At 57.7% G+C, this 14192-nt stretch overlaps 1 protein-coding gene across 1 annotated transcript in view; it reads right to left on the bottom strand.

Moving 5' to 3' along the window:
• The window catches only part of DYSF (dysferlin), a 109488-nt gene that overhangs the window by 64319 nt on the left and 30977 nt on the right, over positions 1-14192 (bottom strand). The window contains 10 exon segments of the mRNA XM_009999467.1: positions 330-359; positions 977-1117; positions 2038-2219; positions 6021-6098; positions 6887-6980; positions 10657-10799; positions 12081-12186; positions 12321-12435; positions 12955-13121; positions 13575-13706. Of these exon segments, the coding sequence (XP_009997769.1) occupies positions 330-359; positions 977-1117; positions 2038-2219; positions 6021-6098; positions 6887-6980; positions 10657-10799; positions 12081-12186; positions 12321-12435; positions 12955-13121; positions 13575-13706 (1188 nt within the window).

Raw genomic sequence — 14192 nt, 5'->3', positions numbered from 1 at the left:
CAGCCACAGCTTCCCTGGGCAACCTGGGCCAGGCTCTCACCACCCTCACACCAAAGAATTCCCTCCTCATCTCCAACCTCAATCTCCCTCTCCCACTTCTCATCCATCCCCCTCATCCCATCCCTCCCTGCCCTTGTCCCAAGCCCCTCCCCAGCTTTCCTGGAGCCCCTTCAGGCACTGGAAGCTGCTCTGAGGTCTCCCTGGAGCCTTCTCTTCTCCAGGCTGAACACCCCAACTCTCCCAGCCTGGCTCCAGAGCTGCTCCAGCCCTCCCAGCATCTTTGTGGCCAAGTCTGGGCTGAGGAGCTGCAAAGAGGAGAAAGGCATTACCTCAAATCCTGGGATGTGGTGGACAGCTGGCTGTGGGGAGAAAGAACACACACTTTGATTGGGATTTAGAGATCCTCTCCCCAGGCTTCAGCCCAGCACTGAGCCCCTTCCCACCAGCTCTGCTAAATGTGTCCCATCACAGCCCTGTGCTGAGTGTCACAGCTGGGTCTGCCCAGAGCAGAAACTGAGCACAGGCAGCCACAGAGCTGCTGAGCCCATAGAACCCCAGACTGGTTTGGGTTGGAAGGGACCTTAAAGCTCACCCAGTCCCACCCCTGCATGGGCAGGGACACCTCCCACCAGCCCAGGCTGCTCCAAGCCCCATCCAACCTGCCCTTCAACACCCCCAGGGATGGAGCCCAGGTGGACACAACTCGGTGCCAAGCAAAGGTTGGATCCCTCTGGGTGTTGAGAGACTCCAAAGGAAGAATCACAGAATCCCAGGGGTTGGAAGGGACCTGGAAAGCTCCCCCAGCCCAACCCCCCTGCCAGAGCAGGGGCACCCAGAGCACATCACACAGGAACGTGTCCAGGTGGGGTTGAATGCCTCCAGAGAAGGAGACTCCACAGCCTCTCTGGGCAGCCTGGCCCAGGGCTCTGTCACACAGGAAAGTACCCAGTGTCAGGGGGCCAGGTGGGGACCTCACCTTCTCCCTCTGAATCAGCTGGAAGGCAGCCAGCAGCTCCCCGACCTTCCTGCTGCCCCTGGTGACCGGGTGCCAGGAGAGCCGCGGCGACGCTGCCAGGCTGGGCTTGCAAATGCAGCGCCCCATGAACTCGTCTGCACCCTGAAAGGCAACCACAGGCATGGGGAGCCCCCTCCCCACCCCACCTCCTGGCAGGGCCTGTCATCATGCACCCACATCTCAGCCAAGACCCTGCCACCCGAAAACGGGGCTCGGTGTCTGAACCGTTACGGGACCAGTTCAGAGAAACAGAACAAGTGGGTTTGATGCCCACGTAGACCCAAGTTTCAACCCCCTCCCTGCAGGGCTGGGAACGTGCTCCTCCTGGTGCATTCTGGCTCCAAGGGAGGTGAGATTCCTGCAAGTAGCACCTCATTCCCAGAGCAGGAGCTCTGAGTATGACATCAAATACCAGCAGCTCCTGAAAAGCCCGTTCTCTGGTCTCAACGGGATCTTTGGTTGCCTTTGCTGCTTCCTGCTGGTGTCTTTTGGAGGAGGGAGGGCAGAAGGGCTCCTGAGAGGTCCCCGAGACATTCCCAAGGTCTGTTCTAAGTGCTTTTCCCTTGTTCACTGCTCTCACACTCTGCCCAAAACCCCTTCTGCTCTTATGACGTCCGGTTTTCCCAGGAAAGACTCCCAGTTCTCTCCCCAGCCCCCCAGGTGCCACCACTACGAGGCCCTTTGGGCACCTTTGAGCAAACACCAGTGCAGAGTCCCCTACTCACATGGCTGCTTCACCTCCTGCTCCAAGCCTTTTCCACGAGGAAACACTTTAACAACCCCCATCATTTTATGTGGCCTCTCTGCTCAAGCAGCTGCAGCTTTGGGAACCAGAGCATGGCCACCAAGGACACCACCAGCAGAGCTATTTGCCACATTTTTTGTCTTCTGAGTGTCCAGCTCGACTTGTGAGCCACCCAGAGGTGCTCCAGCATTGCTCCCCAGAGGGCAGGGACAACGTTTGTCCCACCTGCCCCAGCACACTCACCCCATGGAGATCCACCTCACCCCAACACACTTACGTAGGTGTCTTGGTCATATATTTCCACCACAATGTTGGGAGGAGAGTCAGATACTTTCTGAGGGTCCCCAAAGATCTCTATCTCATAGAAGATGAGTGTCTGGTCCCAGGTGGGGTTCAGGGTGTTCTTGATCACCACTGTCTTTTGGCTTTGGTGGAGGAAGGAGACAATGGCATAAGGATCTGCAAGAGATGTTAGACAAGAGGCAAGGGATGAGTTAGAGCTACTGGTCTAGAAAGGAGAAAGAAACTCGTAGTCATCCATGTCCCAATGGGCTGTGCAGACCCTGAACAGGCTGAAGGAGCTGTGAGTCTTTCTGAAGCACCAGTGACATTTCCCACCATGTCCCAGGCAATTCCAGCTGAGAAGAGAATCAGGCCAATGTCTCCTCCCTTGACAACCAGTGCAATTAACACAGGAAGCCTGAGACCAATTTATGGTTGGACTTGGTGATCTGGAATGTCTCTTAATGATTCTATGAGTCCATGATTCTATGAATTAGCAGAGATGTGAAACCTGAGCCCCTCTCCAACACCTTCCCTGCCAGACAGCTGCAAAGAGCACGTGGCCCAGAGCTGCTGTGGGCATCCAGCCTGCACTGGAGGTGGGGCTGGGCATGGAACAGGACAGGCAGTGGCAGAACCAGGATCAGGAGCTGGCTGAGAGGCTCAAAACATGTAGGGTCCCATTATAAGCCCCCATGGAGACTGAGCACCCCTCATAACCTGACAGTAACAAATGGTCCATGACAGGGATGAGACCCCCACGGTTGCTGCACCCCACCTGGCCAGTCCCAGGTGGACCTCTGAGCTCTGGCTGCCTGCAAAGCCCAACATCCACAGCTCCAGGAGACAACACAGGCCTTTTTGGAAGGACACAGGCCACCTCCCCCAGCTGGCACCCAGCACCACAGGCCACCACAAGACACAGAGCACAGGGTACAAGACCCATGCAGCAGGGTACCACCCAGGCCACCCCAAAACCAGTCCCAAGAGACCTGCCAACAGCCAGGATCGTGGCAGACCCTCCAAAACCCCCCACAGCCCCAGGAGATCCCCAGAACAGCCTGGAGATCCCCAGAACAGCCTGCACATCCCACCATCACCACCAGCAGGAGACTGAGCTTGCGCTGGGAGCAGAACATGCCCTGCCTACCCTGGAAGGGGAGCAGCATCCCCAGACACCTGAACGGGGGGTTGGCTGAGCAGGGTGGCATCTCCCACCCTCCATCCCCTCTTCCAGAGATGAGGGGGGTACCAAGGGGGTGTGTTTTCCTTCTTGGTGTCCACGCTGCCTGCACAGGGGCAGCTCCAGGAGCCCCATTCCCACTGGGAAGAACCTTTCCCACTCACACACTTTTTGTTCCAGCCAGAATGCGTGACAGTAAACCAAAAAAAAAACCAAACACCCCATGGATTTGGGGTTGCTATTTTGCTCTTTTTCCTTTCCCCCCCCCCTCTTCTTCTTCTTGAAGGAGGCCCCATAAAGCCCCTTTGTTCAGCCCCGGGTGTGCAGAGAAGGTTTGTTTTTCTAACGGTGCAAAGTCCCCTCCATGAACTCCTTTGTGCTTTGTTGGGGCAGGGGGGGAGGTCACCACTCCACGTCGTGGCATGTTGTTACTCATGTTGTCCTTGGCCAGGTTGTTCCAAAGGCAGGTTGTCCCCTCCCCTCCCTGCTCCCCATGACATCACCCCTCGGTCCCCACCACTCCCAACAACAAAGCCTTTGTGGGGCTGGAGGGGAGAGGGGACCTCTCTGGGTGCAGACACTGGGTGATTGTTTGGGTGCTCTGCACCTCTCCAGGGTATTTCTGCCCACCTTTCCCCCCCTCACCCCCGCTCAGGCCCCTCTGCTTCAAGGGGGCACAGGCGCCCCCCCCCCCCCCCCCAGGACTGTGGTCCTGCTGCCCAGGATGGTGATGCCCAGTTGTCCCTGTGCTGAGAGGCTTTTGGGATCTGTCCCTGCATCCCCAGATCCCTCCCCCCCAAACCCACACCCAGCCCCTCTGCAGCCAGCCAGTGCCAGCTTTGGAGGGATGCTGGGGGGATCCCAGGGGGACACACACCCCAGGAACCTCCTCACATCTCAGATGTGGACCCTGCCACCAGGTACTGGAGGTTGCAGTGAGGTGGAAATCAACCCTTCTCCCAACAAAGAAGTGATAGGATAAGAGGAAATGTCCTCAAGTTGTGCCAGGGGAGGTGGAGGTTGGATCTGGGGAACAATTCCTGCCTGGCAAGGGTTGTCAGGGCCTGGCCCAGGCTGCCCAGGGCAGGGGGGGAGTCCCCATCCCTGGAGGGGTTTCCAAGCCCTGGAGATGGTGCTGAGGGACGTGGGGCAGTGGGGCCTGGGCAGGGCTGGGGGAAGGGTTGGACTGGAGGATCCTAAAGGCTTTTTTCCAAGAAAAAATGATTTGATGATCTATAAACTGATGGAGAACTTCTTGTATTGCCCCAGCTCGGAGTCCAAAGTAAAACAGCAACATCCCCACTGTCCTGCTGCCCCACCTCAAAATGCAGAGCAGTAATGGGGTGGCAAAGGCAGCTTTTGTCACCAGGGTCACAGAGTCACCCAGCTGAGGTGGCCCAGCCCATAGGGAAGAGGGTGTGAGAACCTCCAGCTGCCAGGGGGCTGGTTCCTGCTTAGGTCCAACATGCAGGACCATTCCTGGCACGTCCCCCCACCCCCAGTCATTTCCCCAAAGGAAATGCTCCTCAAACCAAACCCTCTCACCCAAGCACCTTGGGGCACCAAGTGACAGCAGAGCAGTATCTTACTCTTGAGCTGATTTCCTAACCCAGAGAACATGAGCTCAGCAAGGGACATCCCACCCACATCAGCTCAAGCCTGGCAGTTCCCAAAGTGCCTGATGCTGTGCTAGGGACATGTTGAGCTGCAGAACATGGGAAGCACCTTCCTCAATGCCCAGAACACCATTTTCTCCACCTGGGACCACACTTTTTTCCATGAAGGGACATTTTTTACAGTAGGGTCTGAAGGATGCCTGGTTCAGACATCAGCTCCATCAAGGAGACCCCCCAGCTGTTGCCTCCCAGCCCCCTTGCAAAGTTTCCAGGATGGAGCACAGAGGAGCAGCAGCTCAGTTTAGTGTTTGGTCATGAAAACAGACATGAACCATTTCCCAGCTTTGCCACTGTTAGGATTTTTCCTTTCCAGCCATATTTTCAACCAGTTATTTCATTCCTAATAAACAGAGTCTCTGTTCTTCAGCCTTGGTCCCTTCTCCAAACCATGGCACAAGTGCCCTCCACAAACCCCAGTCCCAGGAGGCTGCTGAATGAGGGCGGCCAGGATGCAACCAGCTGGGAGCAAGCTGGATGCCAAGGGCACATCCATCCAGCCAGGAACTTGGTGAGGACTCAGAAGAAGGTCCCTGTCTGCTCCCAGGTCCTGCTTACACCTGTCTGAATTTCTCCGAGCACATCCCACTGAGGTTTCCGCCCCGTCCTCCATCATCTCAACCCCAGCCCAGTGCCCTCTGTGCTGCTCCCAGCTCTCACCCTGCCCAGGGGGATGGCTGGCTGGCTGGCTGCCACCAGAACCACCCTGCCCTCTGCTCTAGGTTGCTCTGTCCTGCCCCCGGGCTGCCTGCTGCCCAGCCTTGCTTGGCTTCCAGCATCACCTCGGCTCAGGGAGAAGGAGCCATCAGCAAAGCAAACAGCTCTGACTCACACCCAACCTGGGGCACCTGTGGTTTCTGGTTGGTTTCTTACATAAAAATTCTTCAAACTCTTTTTTTTTTCCTTCTGTTTTTTGCTGGTTTTGCTGCTGGGGACTGGAGCTCCAGGGTGGCTGCCTGGGGAGCCTCGGCCCGCTGTCCCCTGCTGCCAGGCTGCCCAGCAGCCCTCCCTGTCACCCCAATCAACACCCCGAGAGTGGTTTTCCAGCCCCCTCTGTTCCCTGGCATTCCTTACAGCACTAATGACAAGCACCAAGAGGTGGGCCTGGGTTTCTGGCCTTACCTGAAAAGCTGTCCTTGTCCATGGCCATCAGGTCCCGTGCTTGGTACATGTAGCAGCGGAGGTGGTACCTGTTCCCACCTGGGCAGGGGGGTGAGAAACAACCCAGAGATGAGTCCAGAGATGAGTGTGGGGTGTCAAGGGAATTGCTGGGGTTTTTGACCAGCCCCAGGCTGCTGTCTGAGGGCTTGGTCCTCCCCATGGCACCCCAAGGGAGCACCAAGCCCTGAGCATGTTGATATTCCCAGGGGGAACACCTTTCCCACCCCTCAATTTCCATCCACCTTCATGGATGGGCCACAAAGATGCTGGGAGGGCTGGAGCAGCTCTGCTCTGGAGCCAGGCTGGGAGAGTTGGGGTGTTCAGCCTGGAGAAGAGAAGGCTCCAGGGAGACCTGAGAGCAGCTTCCAGTGCCTGAAGGGGTTCCAGGAGAGCTGGGGAGGGGCTTGGGACAAGGGCAGGGAGGGATGGGAGCAGGGGGAAGGGTTTCCAGCTGGCAGAGGGAGCTGGAGCTGAGATGGGAGGGAGAAATTCTGGGCTGTGAGGGTGGGGAGAGCCTGGCCCAGGTTGCCCAGGGAAGCTGTGGCTGCCCCATCCCTGGGGGTGTTGAAGGGCAGGCTGGATGGGGCTTGGAGCAGCCTGGGCTGCTGGGAGGTGTCCCTGCCCATGCAGGGAGTTGGAACCTGATGGTCTTTAAGGTCCCTTCCAACCCAGACCCTTCTGTGTTTCCATTATTCTATGATTCACTGGAGGTGGGTGAGAGGAAGAGGGTGGGAAATGCTCAGCTGCAGGGTCCCCCCAGCAGAGACCTCCATGCCAGGACTGGCTGCAGGGGATTGCACCCTCCCCTCTGCCCCTCAGGGCCTTACAGTCAAATATGCACGAGATGGTGGGTCTGTTGACACCAAAACTGAGGGTGGAGATGGATTTGCCATCATCACTCTTGTCATCTGTCACTCCTCCCTGCAAGAGAAGGCAAAGCAAGGTCAGACATGCCAGGACCCACACCCAGAGGGGAGGGTGTCCTCCAGACATGGGTGTCCAAGAGAACTTCTGGCTTCCCCATGGAGGGACCCTCAGGCTCTTCTGCCCCAAAGGGCAGGAAGGACCCAGCTCCTGATCCGTGCTGTGCTGGGAGGGAAGAGGACACAGCAACACAATCAGCCCCAGGGTCACCTCCCAGCATCTCACCCACACTGAAAAGCCTCTCCACGAAGCTCCTCATTCTTGGAGCAGCAGTTACTGGCATTTCACTAAATCCCTTTGCAAGCACAATTAATGGAGCATAAACTTTCTGAACAGTGACACAGAAGGTGTCAACTGCAGCCAAATGTCCCATTCACTGCCCAGGGGGAGCCTGGGCTGACCTGGGCCATGGCTCTTCCCCCTTCTTGTGGTGGCCTTTTGTCACCTGCCAATTGCTGCATTCAGCTGGAAATCTTGAGGTGTGGGAAAAGGAGCCTCCAGGTAACTTCCTGGAGAGTGTAAATCTGATCTTTAAATAGGTTTCAGTTATGGAATGCAGGGGAGAGACAGGAGGGGTGTTTGAAGGAAAAGAAAAGGAAGGAGGGAGGAAGGGAGGGAGAGAGAGAGAGGGAAGGAAAGGGAGAGAAAGAGAGATAGAAAGACAGACAAAACAATGGGTCTGGGATGCAGTTTCCAGAGCCTGGAGCTGCTGAGCCCCAAAAACACATCAGGACCTTAGGTGGTCTGCAGAGCCCTCCTTGCCTTTCCCAGTGGGAATGACCATTCCCGTGACGTTGGGAAGGAAGCCCTGGGGTTTGTGCTGGATTTAGGGCAGCCAGGTTGTGCTGAGGGTTTACAAGGAACCTCCAGCACTGCCTCCCCTGCCTTCCCCCCACCCCCAGGGTGGGAAGAAGCCCCTGGGGGTGGGTGGCAGCCAGGACCCCCCCCTCCCCGGGTGGAGCCAGTGTGAGCTGAGGGCTCATCCTGGAGCAGCTGGTGTCCCCGAGGGGCTGCTGGGCTCCAGGGCTGGGCAGAGGGGAGCACAGGGCAGGGGAAGGGGGAGAACAGCCAAAATGGGGGGAAAAAAAAATATGCAGATAACAAGCCCTATAATAGGGGCTTTGTGCTGCTGTGCTTGGTTCCCATTTAGTCATTGGAAAAGCCAAAGGATTGTGAAACTGGGATTGTTTAGTCTGAAGAAGAGGAGGCTGAGGGGAGACCACAGTGCTCTCTACAACTGCCTGGAAGGAGGGTGTAGGGAGGTGGGAGTTGGGCTCTGCTCCCAAGGGAATAACAGCAGGACCAGAGGAATGGCCTGAAGCTGCACCAGGGGGGGTTGGACTGGGTATTAGGAAGAATTTCTTTACCCAGAGTGGTTGGACAGTGGCACAGGCTGCCCAGGGAGGTGGTGGAGTCACCATCCCTGAAGTGTTCAAAAGCAACATAGATGTGGTGCTGAGGGACATGAGTTCAGCACTGAAGGGGTAAATCAGGTTATGGCAGGGGGAGTTGGGTTATGGATGGATCTTCAAGGTCCCTTCCAACCAGGGTGATTCTGTGAGTCTATAAACCCCAGGTACAAAGAAAGCCCAGAATCCTGACCCGACCAGGAGCAGCCGGGAACGCGCGGCTGGGAACGGGTTCTGCCCCAGCTCCGAGCAGACCCAGCCTGGCTTCCCCGGGACCCAGCTTTTTGGGGTTGTTTCGTTGGGTTTTTGGGGGGGTTTTTTGGGAATCATGGAATCAGTTGGAAAACACCCTTAAGGTGCACCCCTCCCAGGTACAGCCAAAGCTGTGGGGTCTGCGAGGGTCAAGGTGCCCACCCAGCCCTGGGACAGGCTGCCCAGAGAGCCTGGGGAGGCTCCTTCTCTGGAGACTCTCCAGACCTGTCTGGATGCCTGAATGACCTGCCCTAGTTGGGTTTTTTTTTGGTCCTGCTCTGGCAGGGGGGTTGAACTGCATGACCTTCACAGGTCCCTTCCAACCCCTGTGATTCTATGAGCCCAACCTCTTCAAGGTGTTGCCAACTGTCCTACCCCCACATCCCTCCCCCCCAGCTTAGAATCATGGAATCAGTTGGAAAACACCCTTAAGGTGCACCCCTCCCAGGTACAGCCAAAGCTGTGGGGTCTGCGAGGGTCAAGGTGCCCACCCAGCCCTGGGACAGGCTGCCCAGAGAGCCTGGGGAGGCTCCTTCTCTGGAGACTCTCCAGACCTGTCTGGATGCCTGAATGACCTGCCCTAGTTGGGTTTTTTTTTGGTCCTGCTCTGGCAGGGGGGTTGAAATGCATGACCTTCACAGGTCCCTTCCAACCCCTGTGATTCTATGAGCCCAACCTCTTCAAGGTGTTGCCAACTGTCCTACCCCCACATCCCTCCCCCCCAGCTTAGAATCATGGAATCAGTTGGAAAACACCCTTAAGGTGATACAGTCCTGCTGTTAACCCAGCACTGCCAAGTCCACCACCATTCAGCCCTTCGTCCAGTCCCAGGGGTGAACCCCACTTGGAGAAGGGTCTGGCTGGGCTGGGGGCTGCCCGTGCTGAGCAGGAGGAGGTCAGATCCTGCCCAGACCTGGCTACCATCTGTGCTTCCATCTTTTCAGCCCGTCCTCCACTTCCGACCCCTCCCAGAGCCACTACAGCTTTGCCACCCCTGGGAACTTCTCCCCGGGCCTTGGGTCACAAGCCCATGAGGGCTTTTTCTTCCCTGAGCTGCGTCACCTCCGTGTGACACTTTGCATTCCGTGTTTTCCAGCCACAATTATCTAGGGGGAAAAAAAATGCTGGAGAGGGAGGAAAGTGTCCTGGGGAAGGGAAGAGCAGCAGCCCAGGGGTGGCATTTGCAATCCAACTGCACCACCTAGAGGAAAGCTGGACCAGGAGAGGAGACAGACGGGACTCCTGCCAGCCCCACATCCCTCAAGCTGCCTCGTGGCACGCGTGGATACAGTCCTGCTGTTAACCCAGCACTGCCAAGTCCACCACCATTCAGCCCTTCGTCCAGTCCCAGGGGTGAACCCCACTTGGAGAAGGGTCTGGCTGGGCTGGGGGCTGCCCGTGCTGAGCAGGAGGAGGTCAGATCCTGCCCAGACCTGGCTACCATCTGTGCTTCCATCTTTTCAGCCCGTCCTCCACTTCCGACCCCTCCCAGAGCCACTACAGCTTTGCCACCCCTGGGAACTTCTCCCCGGGCCTTGGGTCACAAGCCCATGAGGGCTTTTTCTTCCCTGAGCTGCGTCACCTCCGTGTGACACTTTGCATTCCGTGTTTTCCAGCCACAATTATCTAGGGGGAAAAAAAATGCTGGAGAGGGAGGAAAGTGTCCTGGGGAAGGGAAGAGCAGCAGCCCAGGGGTGGCATTTGCAATCCAACTGCACCACCTAGAGGAAAGCTGGACCAGGAGAGGAGACAGACGGGACTCCTGCCAGCCCCACATCCCTCAAGCTGCCTCGTGGCACGCGTGGGGGTTCCTCACCACCCCACCCGTGGGCTCAGCTACACCCCTGGGAGATGCCAACCCAACCTCCAAGCACAGAGGCTGCTCCAGCGTGGGCAGCAGGCAGGAGCACAGCAGGTCTCTGCGGGAAGCCGAGCACCTCCGCTTCCACGCGCGGAGACACGGCCAGGGACCCTCAGCCTGCTCTCAGCCTCTTCTCCCAGGCCTGCCCTACCTTCCTCGTGGTCTCCATCTGGGCCAGGTCCCTGCGGCGCAGCCGGACCCAGCGCCGGCGCCGGTTGGTGTGGTACATCTTCTCAGCTGGCACCCAGGCCTTGGGCTTGCGCTCCGGGGGGATGGTGATGCCGTATTCCCAGCCTTGGAGAAAAGAGGGGACAGCTGGGTGAGGGACAGAGAAGAGTCCTCCCCCCACCTCACCCCTCCTCGCACACAAATCCAGGTTGGAACAACCTGGAGAGCAGAGGTTTGTCCAGACACGTGTTGTCCCGGTTTTGCTGGTCCACATGGAAAATGACCCTGATGCTGGTACCTAACGGAGGTGTCCCACTGGGGGTGCCCGGGTGATGGACTCATGCTGTCCCACCAGCCCTTGGCTCAAAGTCACAGCCTGGGGACTCTACTCTTCCTGCCTTAGGCAGCCCCATCCCTCATGAACACCTCAGATGTTCTCTGGCCCGATGCTTCCCGTTTCTGTTTCACCAGGAAGGGTCTTCCAGAAGAACAGCCTGGTCTATCCCCAGCAGCAAGGGAAGTGTTTCCTAGGTGGTTGCCCACCCCACTGCCCCAGCCTTGAGGGAAAGAAGGGACCCCCAGGGCCTGACCCCACCTCTGAATCCAGGAGGGCAGCTGACATAGCCATCAAGAGGATGTGACCATCCCTCGTGCTGGATGGGACCATGGATGGAAACATCCCAATGGGCAGAGTGAAGGGGATGGAAATGACACGGACCCCCCCCCCAACTGCCTGGCACCCAGGCCTTGGGCTTGCGCTCCGGGGGGATGGTGATGCCGTATTCCCAGCCTTGGAGAAAAGAGGGGACAGCTGGGTGAGGGACAGAGAAGAGTCCTCCCCCCACCTCACCCCTCCTCGCACACAAATCCAGGTTGGAACAACCTGGAGAGCAGAGGTTTGTCCAGACACGTGTTGTCCCGGTTTTGCTGGTCCACATGGAAAATGACCCTGATGCTGGTACCTAACAGAGGTGTCCCACTGGGGGTGCCCGGGTGATGGACTCATGCTGTCCCACCAGCCCTTGGCTCAAAGTCACAGCCTGGGGACTCTACTCTTCCTGCCTTAGGCAGCCCCATCCCTCATGAACACCTCAGATGTTCTCTGGCCCGATGCTTCCCGTTTCTGTTTCACCAGGAAGGGTCTTCCAGAAGAACAGCCTGGTCTATCCCCAGCAGCAAGGGAAGTGTTTCCTAGGTGGTTGCCCACCCCACTGCCCCAGCCTTGAGGGAAAGAAGGGACCCCCAGGGCCTGACCCCACCTCTGAATCCAGGAGGGCAGCTGACATAGCCATCAAGAGGATGTGACCATCCCTCGTGCTGGATGGGACCGTGGATGGAAACATCCCAATGGGCAGAGTGAAGGGGATGGAAATGACACGGACGCCTCCCCCAACTGCCTTCTTGTACCTTTTTCATCCACAGCTCTGTTGAGATCTGTATCCCACTCCACGTCTTCCCATTTCCAGCCTGGAGGACACTCAATCTCATCCTTTGGCAGGACCTTCTCCCCATTCTGTGGGATTCAGGAATGGGTTTGCTCAATCAGTGCCCAGCGGATGCCTAAACAACCCCTGAGCCCCTGGGGGGTTTCCTGGCACTGCAGCCCAGGGTGGTGGCTCAGCACCCACCTGCCCACTTTGTCCTTACCACATCAGTGTAGGCATCAGCCATGTGGATCCACTGGCCTCCAGGCAGCCTCACCTCGTTCTCAAACACCTCCTCCACGAAGCTCAGGTGCCCGGCGTCCACATCGTGCAGCAACCTGCACCCCAGGGAGATGCTCGGTGTCAGGGGCTCCCCCTCCCAGTCCTCCCAGCCCTGCGTGGTCAGCAGCATGTCCTCCCTCCTCTCCAGGCCACCAAAGCCACCCTGAACCTCTTCCACCACAGATGCACCCAGCAAAGCTCCCACGAGACCCCAGCAACCTGGCCCAGGTGAAGCCCAACACGCAGGTTGTAGGTCCAGTGTGAGAGGACAGCAGAGCTCTGCTGAGCATCCACCACCCCCTCAGTGCCCCAGTGGGATCCCACCTCCACAGCTCCCCAGTGTCCCAGTGAGCTGGGTCCATCCTCTCCACGAGAGCTTGTGCAGCCCCCAACCACCCCAAGGACATCTTGTGTTTCCCATCAGCGTTGCTGCCCACCAGGGGCAACAAGGAACCCCCGCGGCACCTCAGATCTCCATCCAGCTTTCTGGGTGGCCTTGCCCACCCCGCTCAGGTTGCTGGGGTGCCCAGGACAGCCCACACGGGCTCTGTGCTCCACAGAAAACCAGCACTCACGTTTTCTCCGGGCAGATGAACCAGTCCCCAGCCCAGGTCCAGCCCGCGGAGGGGCGGAAACTGTCCTTGGGCAGCTTGATCCTGCCCGTCACGTCTGAGTACTTGGGGTAGGTCAGGCCAGTCGTGCCCCAGTTCCCCACCAGTGCCAGCTTGACCTGGTTCTCATACTGGGGAAGCAAAAGCAGAGTTTTTTTTTTACCTTGGAGGCACAAAGTCCTATCAATAATTCTTTTGAAATCCCATGAATAACCCCTTCCTTCCTGGAGACCCCCATTCTGAGGACAGGGAAGAGCCTAACTACCCCCCACCAGACCCTCCCCCCCCCGCCATGGGCACCCCCAGATTTGCCCCTGAGCAGACAGAAGTTGACAAGAAGCCAGAGTGGGCAGGAGATGTGGCTGTGTGGCAGAGATGTGGCTTTATGGCTCTTCACCAGCCTTCTCTCCAGGCTGCTGGAAACAGCTCTTTTGTCTCACAGTTGGTGGGTGCTGGTGTGACCCCCACCTGGCAGTGCCCACACGGGTCCACTCCACACCCTCCCCACCCGTGGTGGAGCTGCTGCCCACACTGGAGAGAACAAAAAGGGCTTTAAGGGGGGGAGGTCCCTGCCAGGTGCTCACGGTTTCAGCGAAGACAGAGAGCTTCCCCTCGGCGAACTGGTTGAACTCCTTCTCATCCACTGACAGCCCGAACCAGAGCTGGACCCGGATCTGGGCTGGGATCCTGGGGCCCATTGCCTCCTCCTGGGGGTACTGCCAGGGGCAGAGCCTCATTAATATCCCCAAGGAGAATATTGATGGGGGGATGAGAAGCTGGGGGTGGTGGGCACGAAGCCCCCGTAGACCCAGCCGGGGAGTAGGTGGGACACAGAGCATGCCCTGGAATTGGGACAGTATCAACAGAGCCCTTTGGGGATGACCTTGAGGAGCTTCAAAGCCCTCATCAGGGCTTCAGCATGCTGGTGAGACATCTTCAGGGCTCTGGCACCAAACCCCACCAACACACTCCAGCAAAAATAGCCATAACCAGGGAGACCTTTATCTCTCTGCCCTTTTCTCTCTCTCCCAGTCACTCCTTTTCCCCTTCCAGTGATGTCAGTTTTCCATCCCAAGCTCAAGTGCAGAAAAAAAAAACCCCATATATTTTGGTTCATCTCCTGCTGCCAAGCTGGGCTTGGGGCCTGGGGCTTTATTCAGCTTATTTTATTTCTCTTGTGTTTTTTTAGAGCTTGTTCAGCA

This window comes from Chaetura pelagica, unplaced genomic scaffold (assembly GCF_000747805.2).
Source record: "Chaetura pelagica isolate M959 unplaced genomic scaffold, ChaPel_1.0 scaffold305, whole genome shotgun sequence".
Taxonomy (NCBI): domain Eukaryota; kingdom Metazoa; phylum Chordata; class Aves; order Apodiformes; family Apodidae; genus Chaetura; species Chaetura pelagica.
This window is presented reverse-complemented; position numbering and strand designations above follow the sequence as displayed.